General features: G+C 29.1%; 1 protein-coding gene across 1 annotated transcript; it reads left to right on the top strand.

The window, feature by feature from the left end:
* Positions 1-13,087: 13,087 nt before the first annotated feature.
* Positions 13,088-15,144, top strand: LOC105133418 (growth-regulating factor 5-like). The gene is made up of 4 exons (XM_011037415.1): positions 13,088-13,687; positions 13,793-14,264; positions 14,361-14,716; positions 14,839-15,144. Exons 1-4 carry the CDS (start codon positions 13,501-13,503, stop codon positions 14,844-14,846), a joined length of 1,023 nt encoding a protein of 340 aa, XP_011035717.1. The 5' UTR covers positions 13,088-13,500; the 3' UTR covers positions 14,847-15,144.
* Positions 15,145-15,514: the final 370 nt, after the last annotated feature.

Raw genomic sequence — 15,514 nt, 5'->3', positions numbered from 1 at the left:
TGCTTGCATGTCCGATGTGAAATGAGCCTCACTTGACTTTAGCCAATCGACACCAAAACTTGATCAACTAATTTGTGAAATAATTTGTATTTAGTATTATGATATTTTTTATAGTTGTGGTTAGAAAAAATTATTTTTATAAAAATTATTTTTAATTAAAATTTATTTTATAAATTAAATGTAAAATTAAAACTATAATTAAAATTAAGGTCGGATAAAAAAAATATTTAGTTAATATATCTTTTAATAATGGTTCCACCCCATTCACATCCACACAATCTATACAAATTAACCTTTTAATCATTCAACAAGTTCATATAACAATATTTTTTTATATTCTTACACCATAATCATTCTTCTCGTCATACAAAAATTACACAATTTATATATAGCAATATTAACAACAAGAATACATTTTACCACTATACCTTCCATAAATTCTAATACCAACACAATTCCAACACCAAATAGAAAATGATGTTGCAAAATCTCTTTGATCATATGATAGAGACCGGTGAGAAGAACAATATATCAATAACTAAGAATAATCTAATAGTTGATGTTAGAGATGTAACTGGCTGAGCGTATTATCTCTTATAGGTTGACTCATCCAAATTCTTTACTTTTCTTTCTAACTGAATTTTCTATCTTGTTTCTCACTTTTTTTTTCTTATATAGACTAGTTGACTTTTTTGTTGTTTTAAATGAAATTATTTCATTAACTACAATTTTGTCCCTTATTTATACCTTTATATATTTTATTTTATTTTTCACATAAACTATCCGATTTTCTACTTAAATCATTATTCCTTATTAAACTCCGATTCAGCTGAGATCTTACACCAAGGTAGGACAACATATTAATGGACTCCATATAAATTTTTTTCTTGATGTGACAGTTGGATTGAAAGCTCTACTCTTTAGTGTAAAATTGGTTAGTTCATGACTTTTCATCAATAATCCAAGTTTTTTTGTTCAATCCACACATAAATCATATAAATTATCCTTCAAACCCTTAGGACTATTTTATTATTTTGAAATATATTTATTTTAAAATTCTCACTTTTATTTATTTACCAGGCTTATTATCGTTTCAATGTAACGTCAATGATTTTTAATTGGTGTTTGCACCTTCGATCCTGTCTTTTTCTCTACACTATCATTTCTTATAGTTTATTCTTTATTATCTCACTTATATTTTTGAAATATTTTATTATTTTTCTTATTATTTTATTAATCAAAACGCATTATTGGTTTTGCTGTCGTTATGAATTCTAAATTAGAATTCATTTTATAGAGATCATCCCCTCCATTATGCATTATTTATCAAATTTTTTTATCTTAATTTCCATTACTCATCGAGATCTTACTATTTTCAATTTTATGTTTATACGGAGGTTTGCATCATTTCTCATAACAATCAATGTTTTTTTATTCTATTTTTATCATTTCGTTATGAAAATGCTCCTTCTTTTTTTTTTTCTCAACCTTTTATATTGTTCATATTATTTTTTTTAATGGTGTTGCGATCTATCTTTTACAGAAAAATTTAGGGTTGTTACTGCATCTATACCATTGCTAATTGTGACAACTCTTTATTGTGCCCTCTTCTTCTACGCTGGTAGGTATTAACTTTCTACATTTTGGGTTGGATTCTAAATTACCAATCAATTTTTTCAAGAGGTAAAATGATGTTTATAGCTATAATTTACCTTAATCTAGAAAAGAAATGGCAACTATGAAGATTAAAATACATAGGACCACTGAAAGTCAACATAATATGTACTGAGAATTCTTTAAAAGATTAAGAATTCTTTATAAGATGATAGTACAAACTCACCATAATAGGCAATTAGGCCTTTTGCTTTTAGTAGCCATTGTATGGTCTCGTAAACGTTTCTATGAAAACTACATGTCATCATGTCTAACTCAAGAATACACTAAATTAATACAAGACACTATAGCAAATGAAAGAGTGAGCATTAAGAAAAATTCCATGTCTTATGATGGCTGTGGTGATTATAGGAAAATCATATACATGAATATGGAAAATGATAAACAGGGATAAGACTCTTTAACTTTTCTAAAGGAACATCGCTTTAGCATGAAAGGGAACTCAACCCTTTAAATGTTTAATTTGCTTTCAAATCTTCTTTTGGTGTTTTTTTCTTTTTATAATTAGGGAGAAATCGATGAAGAAACTAATTGTGGTATAATTTTTTTTTTCCCTTTCAAGCAAAGGCTAGTTCATTGTAAGTAGTCTTCAAATAGGATTACAAATGCATTTAATTGATGTTTTGTTCAGACTTTTGGGAGTGGTGAGAGAGGATTTGTGGGCAGTGATTCATTAAAAAATGGCTACCTATGCTCTAATAGATTATATTATGTTCTTTAATATACTAGATTATATTTTTCAATGCTATTACTATGCTGATAATAAAATTATATTTTTTGTTATCAAATAAAAAAATTATAATCATTTAATTAATTAAAAATGGATTAAAAAACAATATTATTAAATTGATCTGTATATTTTTTTAGATGAAAAAAAAATTATTTAACTCGTAGTGTAACACTGGTGGATTTGTTAGCTAGTACAATATACTAAAATATATGGGGTTTTCACTATAGCAATCTCCAGTGAAAACCTCACTTCGACCTTCTTTGCATAAATTATAAATCTTGAACTTGGTAGTTAACCTAATTAGATCAGGTTTATTTTAAAACACATAAAATGCAATTAATTAGAATAAGGAACATTAAATTTAATTGGCAGTTAGTGTATCTATAAATTGTTTAATAAAACATAGCTTGGTATCCACGCTTCTCCATGAAATTGGTTTAGCTTATCTCTTAATTGGTGTGATTGTTATTGGGTTGGGTATTGTTATATGATATCAGTCATTGATTGGGACTAGTAGGGCTTAATTAGGCCTCTATACTTGTAATTTTGAGCCCAGTCTTTTTTTTTTAGAACCCTTCTTCTATTGATAACATAAAAATAAAAGTAAAATAAAATTGGGAGAAAACTAGTCAAGATGGATTTCTTTAACAACTCATAAGGATTGTATGGGCAAAATTAAACTAACTTATGCTTTATAATCCAAGGTCTATTGGAAAATCAAAGGAAAACAAATGCATACATGTACTAAAAGGAAATGATATTGTAAAAATGATATAATTATAAATTTTTCCAATTTTGTTTTACTACAATGGTGGGAAAATTGTAATTTTCAAGTTTTTTTTAGAGAAAAAAATTTTCTTATGTTTTTTTTCTCTCTTTATACTTGATATTTTTATCATTTTACACTTGGTCTATTTATCACCATTTTTTTCTTATCTTCATTTTTTGTAATATTTTTTTTAGTTTTTCCTTTTTTTTACACTTTTTTTGGGAAAAATATTATTTTTTATTTTTTACACTTTAAGTATTTATCACTCTATACTTGGCCTCTTTATATCATTTTTTTATTCTTATCTTTATTTTTTTGTAATTTGTTAGGCTTTTAAGATTTCATTATTCTAATTGGCTTGATATAGTAGTCCTTAGATGATTTTGTTGGCAATGAAAGATAATAAATTTTGTTATAAGTCAAAACTCTCACAGATCAAGAACACTATAGTTATTGAGAAACTCTTAAAATACTTAATTTTTATTCATCTAAGTTATTTATCAAAAGCCTATTATAACCATTTATACAAAAAAACTAAAGAACTCTATTAATACTGAATAAGAAAACTATTCCATTCAAATAGAAAAATAGAAAAAACATAATAATATTGAATATAAATATAAAAAGAGAAAGAAGAATTCCTAAACTAAAAAAGAAAAAATAACAATAATTAAAGGAAATATTTATTTTCCAAAAGGAACCTTCATTAATCTTCATTTGTTGGAAAAAACTTGTTCTCAAGTTTAAATTATTCATGAGGTAGAATCTCTTCAATTGAAACTATAAAGACGACTCAATGATTTGATTTTTTTTTATATGTGAGTCATTTTATTATGGGTTTCCAACATTTTTATATAAGTTGTCTTATTATTGATTCCTAACCCTTTATGTTAATTACCCCATTATAAATTTTACAACCTTAATTTTTAATAACAGCTCATAACTAATCATTGATGATCATTGAAATTCGATACCAATTATCATGAATAAAAAACAAATGGTAATAAAATTTATTACAAATAAAAACCTTTAAACCTTTAAAGATTCTTTAATTTTTTATAAGTCAAAATCTTGATAGCACTCAATATATCAATTTTAATCACATGGAATCAAATAAAGAAATGATTAATGATAAAGCTATGTGGAATAAAATTCAAATGATGCAAAAGATTCAAAGACTTGGATGGTTTCAATTTTAAAGATGAAGACATTATTTAAGAGTAAGTTTCAATTTGTTTTTAATTAAAATTTAATTTATTTGTTTTTTGCTTTAAGTTAGTTTATTTGAATGTTTTTTTATATTTTGATGTGTTAATTTTAAAAATAAATTTTAAAAAATAAAAAATATTATTTTAATATTTTTTCAAAAAAATTAAAAAATAACAACATTACCGTACTATTTCACTCCCCAAAACCCATAAAGTTTTATCACTTTTACGTGGAGTATGCTAAGAAAGAAGGTACTAAAAACAAGGATGATGGAAAGCGAAAGAATTATTCTCATGCATGAACCAGAGAAGGGAAAAGGGTGTCTACAGCACCATCGGTTAAACAATGTTTCAAAGGCTAGGATTAATGTCACAATCGTCGACAGCAATGGAAAATTCACTTTATCTGGTCTTTTCGAACATAATCATGCTCTTAGCCCACGGAAGGCACGATTTTATCCTTGTAATTAAGATGAATTCCCACATCAAGAGAAGACATGGATAAAGCAGATATAAAAGTCCATTAACAGTTGAAGAGATAAATGATGAAGCTAGGCACTAACAATTCTTACATTTGTCTGATATGGATGATGACGGTCGATTAAAGAATGTAATTTGGGTCTATTGCAGCCTATGAGTCATGCGTTGATGTCATCTATTTTTGACACAACATACTCAATTAACAGGTACGACATGCCATTTGCTGCATTTTCAAGAGTTAATCATGATGATGAGTATTTCACCCAATAGTTGAAAGGGTTTATCTCTTCCCATTAGATCTAGGTTCGAGTCTTGACACGCATGTTTATCACTCCTGAAATATCTTATATGACTACTAAATTTACAGGATATTCAATAAATTGCAGGGATTAGTCGTGCACAAATTAGTTTGAATACTCTATATAAATAAAAAAAGATTAATTATAATATTCAGTAAGCGATAAGGATTAATCATGCACAAATTAATCTGAACACTTTATATAAATAAAAAAAATTAGTCATGATCATAAATAAACACACAGTGTTACTTGGATGTGACTTACTTTCAAAGGAAGACAAGGACATTGTACATTTGGTTTGGTGCCATGATTGCAACGTATGTCAGTTCATGCTCCAAGAGCAATTATTACTAAACTATGTCCAGCTATTCAAGATGCAGTTAAAGAAGAGTTTCCGAATTCTCATCATTGTCATTTTCTTTGGCATATTATGAAAAAAATCCTTTGAGAAACTTGGAGCATTCGCACAATACAAAGCAATAAAGAAGATGTTGAAGAGAGTCGTGTATGCAACTATGAATTCATAGAAATTTTTGAATTTGAAGAGACTGGCAGCAAGATGGTTAAGGATTATAATCTTTGAAGCAATTACAGGAAGCACACAGAATTGAAATAATTAAGGTTTGAGGAATTGTAGAATAATTTAATTTCATAATTTAAATTACTAGATCTAGTCCCATATATAATTTATATTCTTTTATAATACATATTCTTAAATAAAAAATTTTAAACTTAAAATTTATAAATATTCATATTATTTTATATTTAATTTTTATTAAATAAATAAAAATAATAAAATTTAAACTAATAACTTAATAACTTTTATATTAAAAAATTAATTTTATTTAACATCTTATACTGTTAGTTATAGTCTCATAATATAATTTACATTAATAGTGCTATGCAATCTTATGTTATCAAAGATAGATGGATTAATATTAACGTTTTAGGTGATAATAGTTTTTTAGTATGTTTTGAAGTATGATTGTGGTTATTTTTTAAAGTGTTTTTTTACTTGAAAATATATCAAATTAATTTTTTTATTTTAAAAAAATTATTTTTGACACCAGCACATTAAAATAATTTAAAAACATAAAAAAATATTAATTTGAATTAAAAAAAATTAATTTTAAATTTTTTCAAAAATATTTTTAAAATTTAAAAACAAATAAAATTTTAGTATGAAAAATAACACTCATCAAATACAATTGCGTAGCAATAAGTTACAACAATAATGAGTTTGTTATTAGATGTTCATACCGTTTATTTGAGTTCAAAGGAATCATTTGCATACATATTGTCAAAATTTTGATTCAAAAGAATATGAAAGAAATTCCATCTCATTGCATTTTCTATGCAACTTAATCTAAGTAGATAAAGGAATCAAACAACAAAAATAACAAAACTTTATAAAATAGTCTTAACATAAAAAACCCCTAATCATTATTTTATTACTAAATATTTATCTTGGTAACATTTTATCCCTTGAAAGAGAATTACAATTCTTAGGTCAAAAACCAACCTTTACATGAAAAAAATAATTAAAATCTCTAATTAGATAGGAGAATAAACATGAAATTTAAAATTAAGGCTTAAGAATTTAAAATTAAATGAGAAAATAATAAAACTAAAAGAAAATAATATCTTTTAAGCCTATTATAAATTTGGACATGTTGAACCTCCTAGAACACATACACACACAGATATATATATATATATATATATATATATATATATATATTAATTGTAAATGTTGGATAAATTAAGGACATCATGCACAAACATGGTTACGTGGATCATCACAGAGTGAGATACCATACTTCATGCTTTCACTCTCAAAATCTTCTGACATTGCATAAGATTCTATTAAAAAAATACGAGTTTTTGATTAAGTATATAATGATGAAGAAGCCAAAAAACTGTTATGACATAGAGAAAGTTTAAAAATGAAAGCCTAGAAGCTCAAATAATGCACGCATTGATACAAAAACAATTGACATTTATCAGCTAAACAACATCCATCCACGGTAGCAAATGCTCTCAGTCTCACTTTCTCAAAATATTTGTCTACCTCTTCATTTTTTTCATAAGCTCTCTGTAGTTTAGTTTTAGATAAATTTTGCATCTTTGTAGCTTAGCCTATTTATAGGCTGTTTTGCTAGAATTCTCAGATTCATCACATCTTGGACCTCCTTCTCTATTCTTCTTCTTTATGCATCCTTTTCTTATCATTCATAAGATCTAATACATCCAAAAACCAAAAAAGAAATAAAAAATAAAAAAAAATAAAGAGATCTACTATAAATTAAAACTTTTAAATACTAAGAATATCATAATTGTGAGAAAACTTTTAATTTTATTCATTCATATTTCACTTGTAACAAAACTATTACAACTATTTATATATATAGAAAAAATTAAAAGGAAAACCTAGTAACATTGAATTAGGAAAAATAAAATAGAAAAATTATTCTCTTCAAATATGAAAACTAGAAAAGAATAATAATATAGAATAAATAAAATTTCTAAATTGAAAAGAAAAAATAAAAATAAATAGAAAAAATATTTATGTTCCTAAAAACTTTCTTACATTAGTCTATATCAGGTTAGAAGGAACTTATCTTCAAATTTAGATCTCATAAGAAATCAACATTTACCATGAACATTTTTTGAGTATAGATCATCCCATCATGGATCTTACCATCAAAATTTTTAATAATATCATACAACAACTAACCACTAAAAGTCTTTGAGCTATATATAGTATACATCCTTTCATGAATCAAATCATAATGATTCGATAACACATAACAAAACCAAAATTACTAAGTATTAGTGGCTCTGAAACAAACTAATATAGCTAAAAGCAAATGATTATCGAGTGTTACTACCAATAACACCATGACTATGAAATTTTTTTTTATTAATATATATCTCACTTCCTAAAATGCTATTACAATTCTTATATGATGTGTGTGTGTGTCTCTCTTTCTTTCTATATATATATATATATATATATATATATAAACTAGAAAACCCTAGTAATATTGAAAAATAAAAATAAAATAGAAAACAAAATAAAATTCCTTAACTAAAAATGAAGAAATAAAAATAACTAAGAAAAATATTTATCATTCCAAAAAACTCATGCATAAAAGTAAAAAAAAAACTTCTCAAACTATATATATATATAAACTAAGAGGCATTAGTGATGTATTGTGAAACAAGACTTATTGTATTATAGATTGCTATAGTGTAATGCATCTTTTCCCTCCATGGTACAAGAAAAGAAATAACACAGTAAGGTATAAAATAATCTTTTCATTAGATTTAATTTGCATTACCATGTTAAATTGGGATAAATAGATATTTTAATATTTTTGTTACATAATAAAATTACTAATTTATTGTTAAAATAAATAAATAAATAAATTTAACTTGGGACAATTTTTCATTAAACAACACATATTTGCAAACAAGAACTTTCTTTGTTTTTGGGTTATATAACGTATATCCATTTAACTTAGAGTCATTGCCAAGAAAGATGTATTTAACACTAGTTTATTCTAACCTATGCCTTTTCTCCATTTAATCTAAGCATAACGTATGCAACCAAACACTTTTAGATAATATACCAAAGGCCTCCTTACACTCCTAGCTTCATATAATGTTTAATTGTTTAAGGCTTTTATTGGACATCTATTAATTAAATAAATTATTGTATTTATAGTTTTAGCCCAAAATGTTAGTAAAAAACCCTTCTAAAATAACATAGATTTGGTCATTTTTATCACTATTTAATTTTTGATCATTTTCATTACTATTTAATTTTTCCTCTTGGATATCCCATTTTTGTTATAGAATATAACTAACTGTCAGTTATCTTTATTTATCTGTTTTTTTTATATAAAACTTGTCAAACTTACCTAATGTATACTCTTTTCCACAATCATTTTTAGACATTTTATCTTACAACCACTTTGTTTTTCAACAAGTGCTTTAGACTTCTTGAATATATCAAAAACTTTATATTTCTACCTAAAAAAGTACACCCAAGTCATTTTACTGTAATCATCAATGAAGAGGATAAGATACACATTTAGTGAATTTGAAAGTGTTTGCATAGGACTACACATATCTGTATGCATCAATTTAAGCTTTTCTTTGGCTCTCTACACTACTCATTTAGAAAAAGGTTATCAATGATGTCTTCTAAGTGCATAACCTTCACAAATACTCTTTCTCTTCATTAAACAAAAGTCCCTGCACTATAGTTTTCTACTAAAGTAACTTAAAGTTGGTGGAGTTAAAATGATCAAGCCTTCTATGCTAAAGCTATGAGTCACCTTCTCATTTCATGTTCATTGTCACACTATTTATATACTTTAAGTTGAGGGGATGATACCTATTCACCATGTTAACTCGTGCTAGTTCTTGTGTTGACACATGTTTTATCATAAATAATGCAATAATAATCTTTAAAATATAATGCATACATATGCTTAATAAGTTATCTAACATTTAATAGATTCTAATCACCTTATGGAACATGCAAAACTTCACATATCACCTATTTTTCTTTTTTTATTTGAACTTCAATTCCCCAAACCATTTTTTTTAATCAAATCACTATTGTCAATCTTCACTCAAGACTTGATATTAGTGTCTAGATTGCTAAAAAGGCTTTTATATGCTTTCATATGATTGTTGCATATGTTATTAATAAACTATTGATCATTTTTATTTTTGAATGCACTGTAACATGTATAAAACAAACTTCTTTTATCTCTTTTCTCTTTTGAATAACTTGCTTATCACTTCTCTTTCATTTTACAATCTTTTGACATATGACCAAATTATTTACAATTGAAACACCAAGTTCTTCCTTTCTAACAACACACTCTAACAAAATATCTTGGCTTATTATAATGAAAACAACTTTATAAAAAATTGTTTTTGGTTAGTTTACTGTCAAAGTTTTCTCTATTTGCAAAATTAAATCCATCTCTCCCCCTGAAACTTTCACTTCTAGCTTTTCCTTTACTAGTTTATCAACCTCTTTTACATGACTCAAAATTTTTTTTCCATCATTTAAAGATTCTTTCTCTTAATTTTTATTGATATAAGTAAGTCTTTACATATTTTTTTGATTGTTGTACTAGTCTTTTATCAAATGACTTCAAGGTACCCATCAATTCTTAAATGGTTAACTTAGATAAATTCTTAGTTTCTTTAATAGCAATAGCAACAATAATATCAAGTTTTTTTTTCTCATTTGAACTTTATCTATGATTTTTCTATCATGAATTTCTTCATTAGATATTCTCATTTGATTTATAAATTTTATCAACCTAACATAAAACTCTTTAACTGATTCATTCTCATTCAATTTTAATTTCAATTTTTAAAATTCTTTTATAAGACCTTGTAGTTTCACAACCCCTAGCTTCACATCTCCTTTACATTCCTGTTTTAAAATCTATCATGCTTGCTTTACTTGAATGGCTCACATGATTTTTGAAAAGATAGGATCAACTACCCCTCTTTGAATTAATCTAAAAGCTCCATCATTTCTACTTCTATCCTTCAAAACTCTAACTTATACTATGAAGAAGTTGGCTATTGATTTAAGCTATTAAAATTCAGTCTCCATCACCTTTCATAAATCAAGTAAAATGAACAAAGTTTTTATTTTTATACTTTAAAATTCATAATTTTCTCGTGATTTTCTCGTGCATGCATAGAAGGTTGGATAAAACTCTAGTTTAAGTTGTTTGCCTTGGCTATCTCTTGTATATTAGCTTATTTTACTTGATTTCACCTTCGAACTTATCTTTCTTTGACCTAAGCTTTAATATCATTATTTATACCGCTGCCACTACTGTTGGCTAAATTATTAGCTTGTATGTGGTTAAAACAACATCAAAATGCAAGTTTAATGATTAAAACTAGTTTGCAATTTTCTACTAGATAGCACGAATAGAGAGAGATAAAACACTGTCACTTCTTTCCTTTGTTTATATTTTTTCATACATAACTCTAGAACATTGAACTAAAACATCTCAACCTTACATTTATTCATCTTAATCACCTTTGAATCTAACTATAATTAATTAATTTTTTTCTAAAATAAGTTAATCAACTAAAATCAAGTTAAATAGCTTTAAGTAACTTTACTAGTTAAAGCATATATTAACATGAACACTTTCCCTGTGTTTTCTCTTCTCATTCCGTCAAAAGGATAAAACAATAAAGATGTCAATATCAGAATTTATTACTAGCAATGAGAGATCTACCTAACTAGCTCTAGTTATATCGTTAACTAGTTTATCTAAAAAAACAAAAGCCATATCATTAATTTGATGAAGTAAATGGCGCGCCGATGCAAATCCAAGAGAGAATTAAAGCTTTGATTTTAATTCCATCCCACCATCCACTCTTAGCCAAACTGTCTTGAACAAGATCAATTAGTGTAAGATAAAATACAGTTCTCGGATAAACGTTAAAAATGCAGCCATTATAGCATCACAAGGCAACCCCATTTTTTTAGTTTTCAATAAACAACTCCATTTACGGCGTTATATTGAGCATCTGATCGGCTGATAAAGCAGAGGGATCAAATTAACAAGACTACGATGGGAGGAAAAAAAACCAAAAGAGCCCAAAACATAATAATTGATAAAGAATTGTGGGTGTTGGGATAGAAGAGAAGTCATACGTGTAGCATGTAGCTTGACTGCCATATTGAGAACTTTATCATGGAACTCATTCTTAAGAAAGAACTAGTGTTGCTCGATCTTTAATTATTGATCGAGATGGTGAGTTTCCTCGAATTATAATTTAGGTTCTAACCCACTGAAAAACTGTATAGAAAGACGAAGAGGAACCAAACTATAAGTGGGACATTTCAAATGACAGTACAGTAATAGTGGTTTTTGTCTTTTTGGTAGAATAGAATAGAGGTGTTTGTTTGACTGTGCTGTGAGATTGAAGAAAGATGCTGCTTTTTTCAGGGATGTAACATACTAAGTAAGGCCTGGCTCCCAGTCACTACACCTGTATTTGCGAGACTGCAAATTACTTACAGGCAACCCTACAAAAAATGTGCTTCACAGTGAAGGTAGACAAGGAAGACTGAGTAGCCAAAATGGAAAGAGATGTGTTAAAAGAAAAACTAATTCTGGAAAACTTGGGTAAATGAATGAAAAGCTGAGTTGTTGAGGCAAAATAAAGGAGGACAGGCATGTGTTTGGGGCAGAGAAACAGTACTGTACAGAAGAGTAAACTGTCCCCACCTCGGCTCCTCCTCCTCCTCCTCCTCCTCAGTGCACTTCCCTGCCACCTGCCGCCAATCACTTCCACCTATGGAAGAGAAAAAAAGGGTCCTTCGCTTTCTGCTAAACAAGTTCAGACCTCCCTATATCCAACAGTTTCTCCCTTGCAATATTACGGCATCTTCACTCCACCACCCACTGCCCCTGCTATTTTGCAACCCAAATAATTACATTCATTTAGTTTACGAAACTACTTACTAAACTTCATTTATATTTATGATCCAAACCAATCGTTGGCTTTGCTAGTTAACTGAGTTGCAAATACTGGTGAACTTTAATTGGGACACATGCTTTGGAGCTGAATAGTGCATAAACATGTAATTGATGAGCAAAAAAGTTAAACAGCACAATCACATGCTCGTATGTATCCACACATACTTTCTTTAAGGTTTCTTCGTGAAAAAAACAAAATGGAAATTAAAATGAAAAAACCCACCAACCTAGTGGTCTGTACAATAACTAAAGTCTGGCCTTAGCTAGCATACTTCAAATCTCTCGTATGTCTCAGGATGTGTATGTATGACACAAGCGTTATGCCTTCTCTTATGGACGCGGCACTCATTTCCATGTCTCCACAATATGGAGAAAGCAAAACCGAAGATGCGTACAAGGCTAACCCTAAAGCTCGATATTTAATTGTTTTCAGATTTTAGTACTTTGTTTGTACATTTTTTTATGGATTTATGCAACGATGTCAGGGACAAGAACAGCAGTAGCAGCAGAAGCAACAGAGGTGCAGTCATTATAAGAGCAGACTCACTCAGTGCTACAGGGAGAGAGGAGGTGGCAGCAGTATTATGTATCAGTGTATCACAGCCATTAGTTTCTCTATTCATTCACAGAAGAAGATTCTGCAAGTAATTGACTGAGAAAATACCCTTAAAAACTACCAGCCCAGCTAGAACAAAAAAAAAAAACCCCTCCTTTTGTCTCTAAAGTCTCTCTATAATTATCAACTTGCGAATCCTATTAATTGGTTCTTTTGGGAATCATTTTTCACTCAAATATGTTGAATACAACAATTTCCAGAAATAGGTTTCCTTTCACTGCTACTCAGTGGCAAGAGCTTGAACATCAAGCTCTCATTTACAAATACATGGTCTCTGGTGTCCCTGTCCCGCCAGAACTCCTCTATTCTGTCAAAAGAAGCTTGGGATCTTCTTTGGCATCAAGACTCTTCCCTCACCAACCTAGTAAGTTGATCAGTACTTATTGCTTTGAATGTTTTTTTCTTCTTCTTCTTCTTTTTAAAAAAAGCAAGCGTTCAGAAAGAAAGTTGGGACCATGCGTTTTTGCAGTTGGGTGGGGTTGTTTTCAGGCGGGTTTTGGCAGAAAAGCAGACCCAGAGCCAGGAAGGTGCAGAAGAACGGATGGAAAAAAATGGAGGTGCTCAAAGGAAGCATATCCAGACTCAAAATATTGTGAAAGGCACATGCACAGAGGCAGAAGCCGTTCAAGAAAGCCTGTGGAACCTACTTCAAGTACTCCTGCAACTGCAACAACAATTCCTTTAACATCAATCAACAGAAACCTCTCTAACCCCACTATTTCACCCTCCAGCTCCTCTTATTCTTTCTCTCACCCTTCATCTGCGGAATCTGAAGTTTATGCCCATCAAAACCCTTCGCATGGAACCTTCCTTAACCCTTTCCTTTATCCTCATTCTTCATCTACTGGACCTCCCGATTCTGGTTTTTCACCTCTAAATAACACACCTCACAACCTGTTATTGGAGTCTGGATCTTCTCCTCAAGTTGACAAAGAGCACAGGTGTGTAAAAGTTCAGGAAACAAATCTAATGCATATTTTGATTTCTCTGTTTTCATGATGGCTTAAGTTTTTTTTTTTTTTTGCATGAATTGTAAGGTATTATCATGGAATGAGGGAAGATGTGGATGAGAGAGCTTTCTTTCCAAATGGTTTAGGGAGTGCAAGAGGCCTTCAAGATTCATATAACCAATTGGCAATGAGTTCCTACAAAGGTTTCTCACTGTCACAGTTTCAAACCTTTGCTGATACTTCTAAAGAAGAGCAGCAACAACCAGGGCAGCACTGTTTTGTTTTGGGCACTGATATTATCAAGTCATCAGCAACAAGGTCAATCAAGTTGGAGAAAGAAACTGAAACCCTGAAGCCATTGCACCATTTCTTTGATGAGTGGGAACCGAAGGACGCAGACTCTTGGCTTGATCTTGCATCCAGTTCAAGACCTCGCACTTCTGGTAATAATTATATCATCTCAATAATATAGTAAACGAATTTAATTTGTGTTACTCTAGCTTCTTGTACCTTATTATTATTATTATTATTTGTCTTCATATAACAGGATACTTATGTTTTGCAGATGATTGAAGTCTCAATAATGGATCTTTGTAATATGACGAAAACAGTACTTGTTCGTGGGTCATCAATGCCTTTCTTGCCTCAAATGATGAAACGGTGCCCGGGGGAAGGGTTTTTTTTTTTTTTGTTCGTTCTGAAGTTGTGGGATTAATAATGTAGGGCCACCAGAGGATTCCTGTCTTTTGCTTCCTTTGATCATTATTTTGCTCTTTCCCTTGAAAGAAACATGTTGGGGATTTGTAGACTTGCTTGTTTGACTGGTAGCATGTTCAATATGCATGTGCTTTTGGCTCCACAACTGCAGAATTAGAAACTAGCAGAAACGTTTTTGCTCTTTTGGCATCTGCATGATCATTCTAGCCGAGTCCATACATATTAGGGGTCCCATCAACCAATATGTTCAGGAAAATGAGATGTCCATTCCCTACTACCACCAGTACTGTCTTGTTTAATCTGAAATCTGGGAGAAAAAATCTTTTAATCTGTGTTTATCAAAGAGGACAAATGATTTGAATTTGATTAATTCTTGGATTCGTTGTATTAAAATTTATCTATCGTCCACAGGAATGAAAATTATTGTCTCTTTTGTTCTCTTCGAATTGAACAAGAAGTCCAAGCTATCTCTCTCAACTATGATTGAAATCCATTGCTCCAATACGACACCTTTGTACTTCTTA

Source organism: Populus euphratica, unplaced genomic scaffold, assembly GCF_000495115.2.
Source record: "Populus euphratica unplaced genomic scaffold, PopEup_1.0 scaffold33.1, whole genome shotgun sequence".
NCBI classification, from domain to species: Eukaryota; Viridiplantae; Streptophyta; class Magnoliopsida; order Malpighiales; family Salicaceae; genus Populus; species Populus euphratica.
The sequence above is the reverse complement of the archived record's forward strand: the minus strand, read 5'-3'. Positions and strand labels throughout refer to the sequence as shown.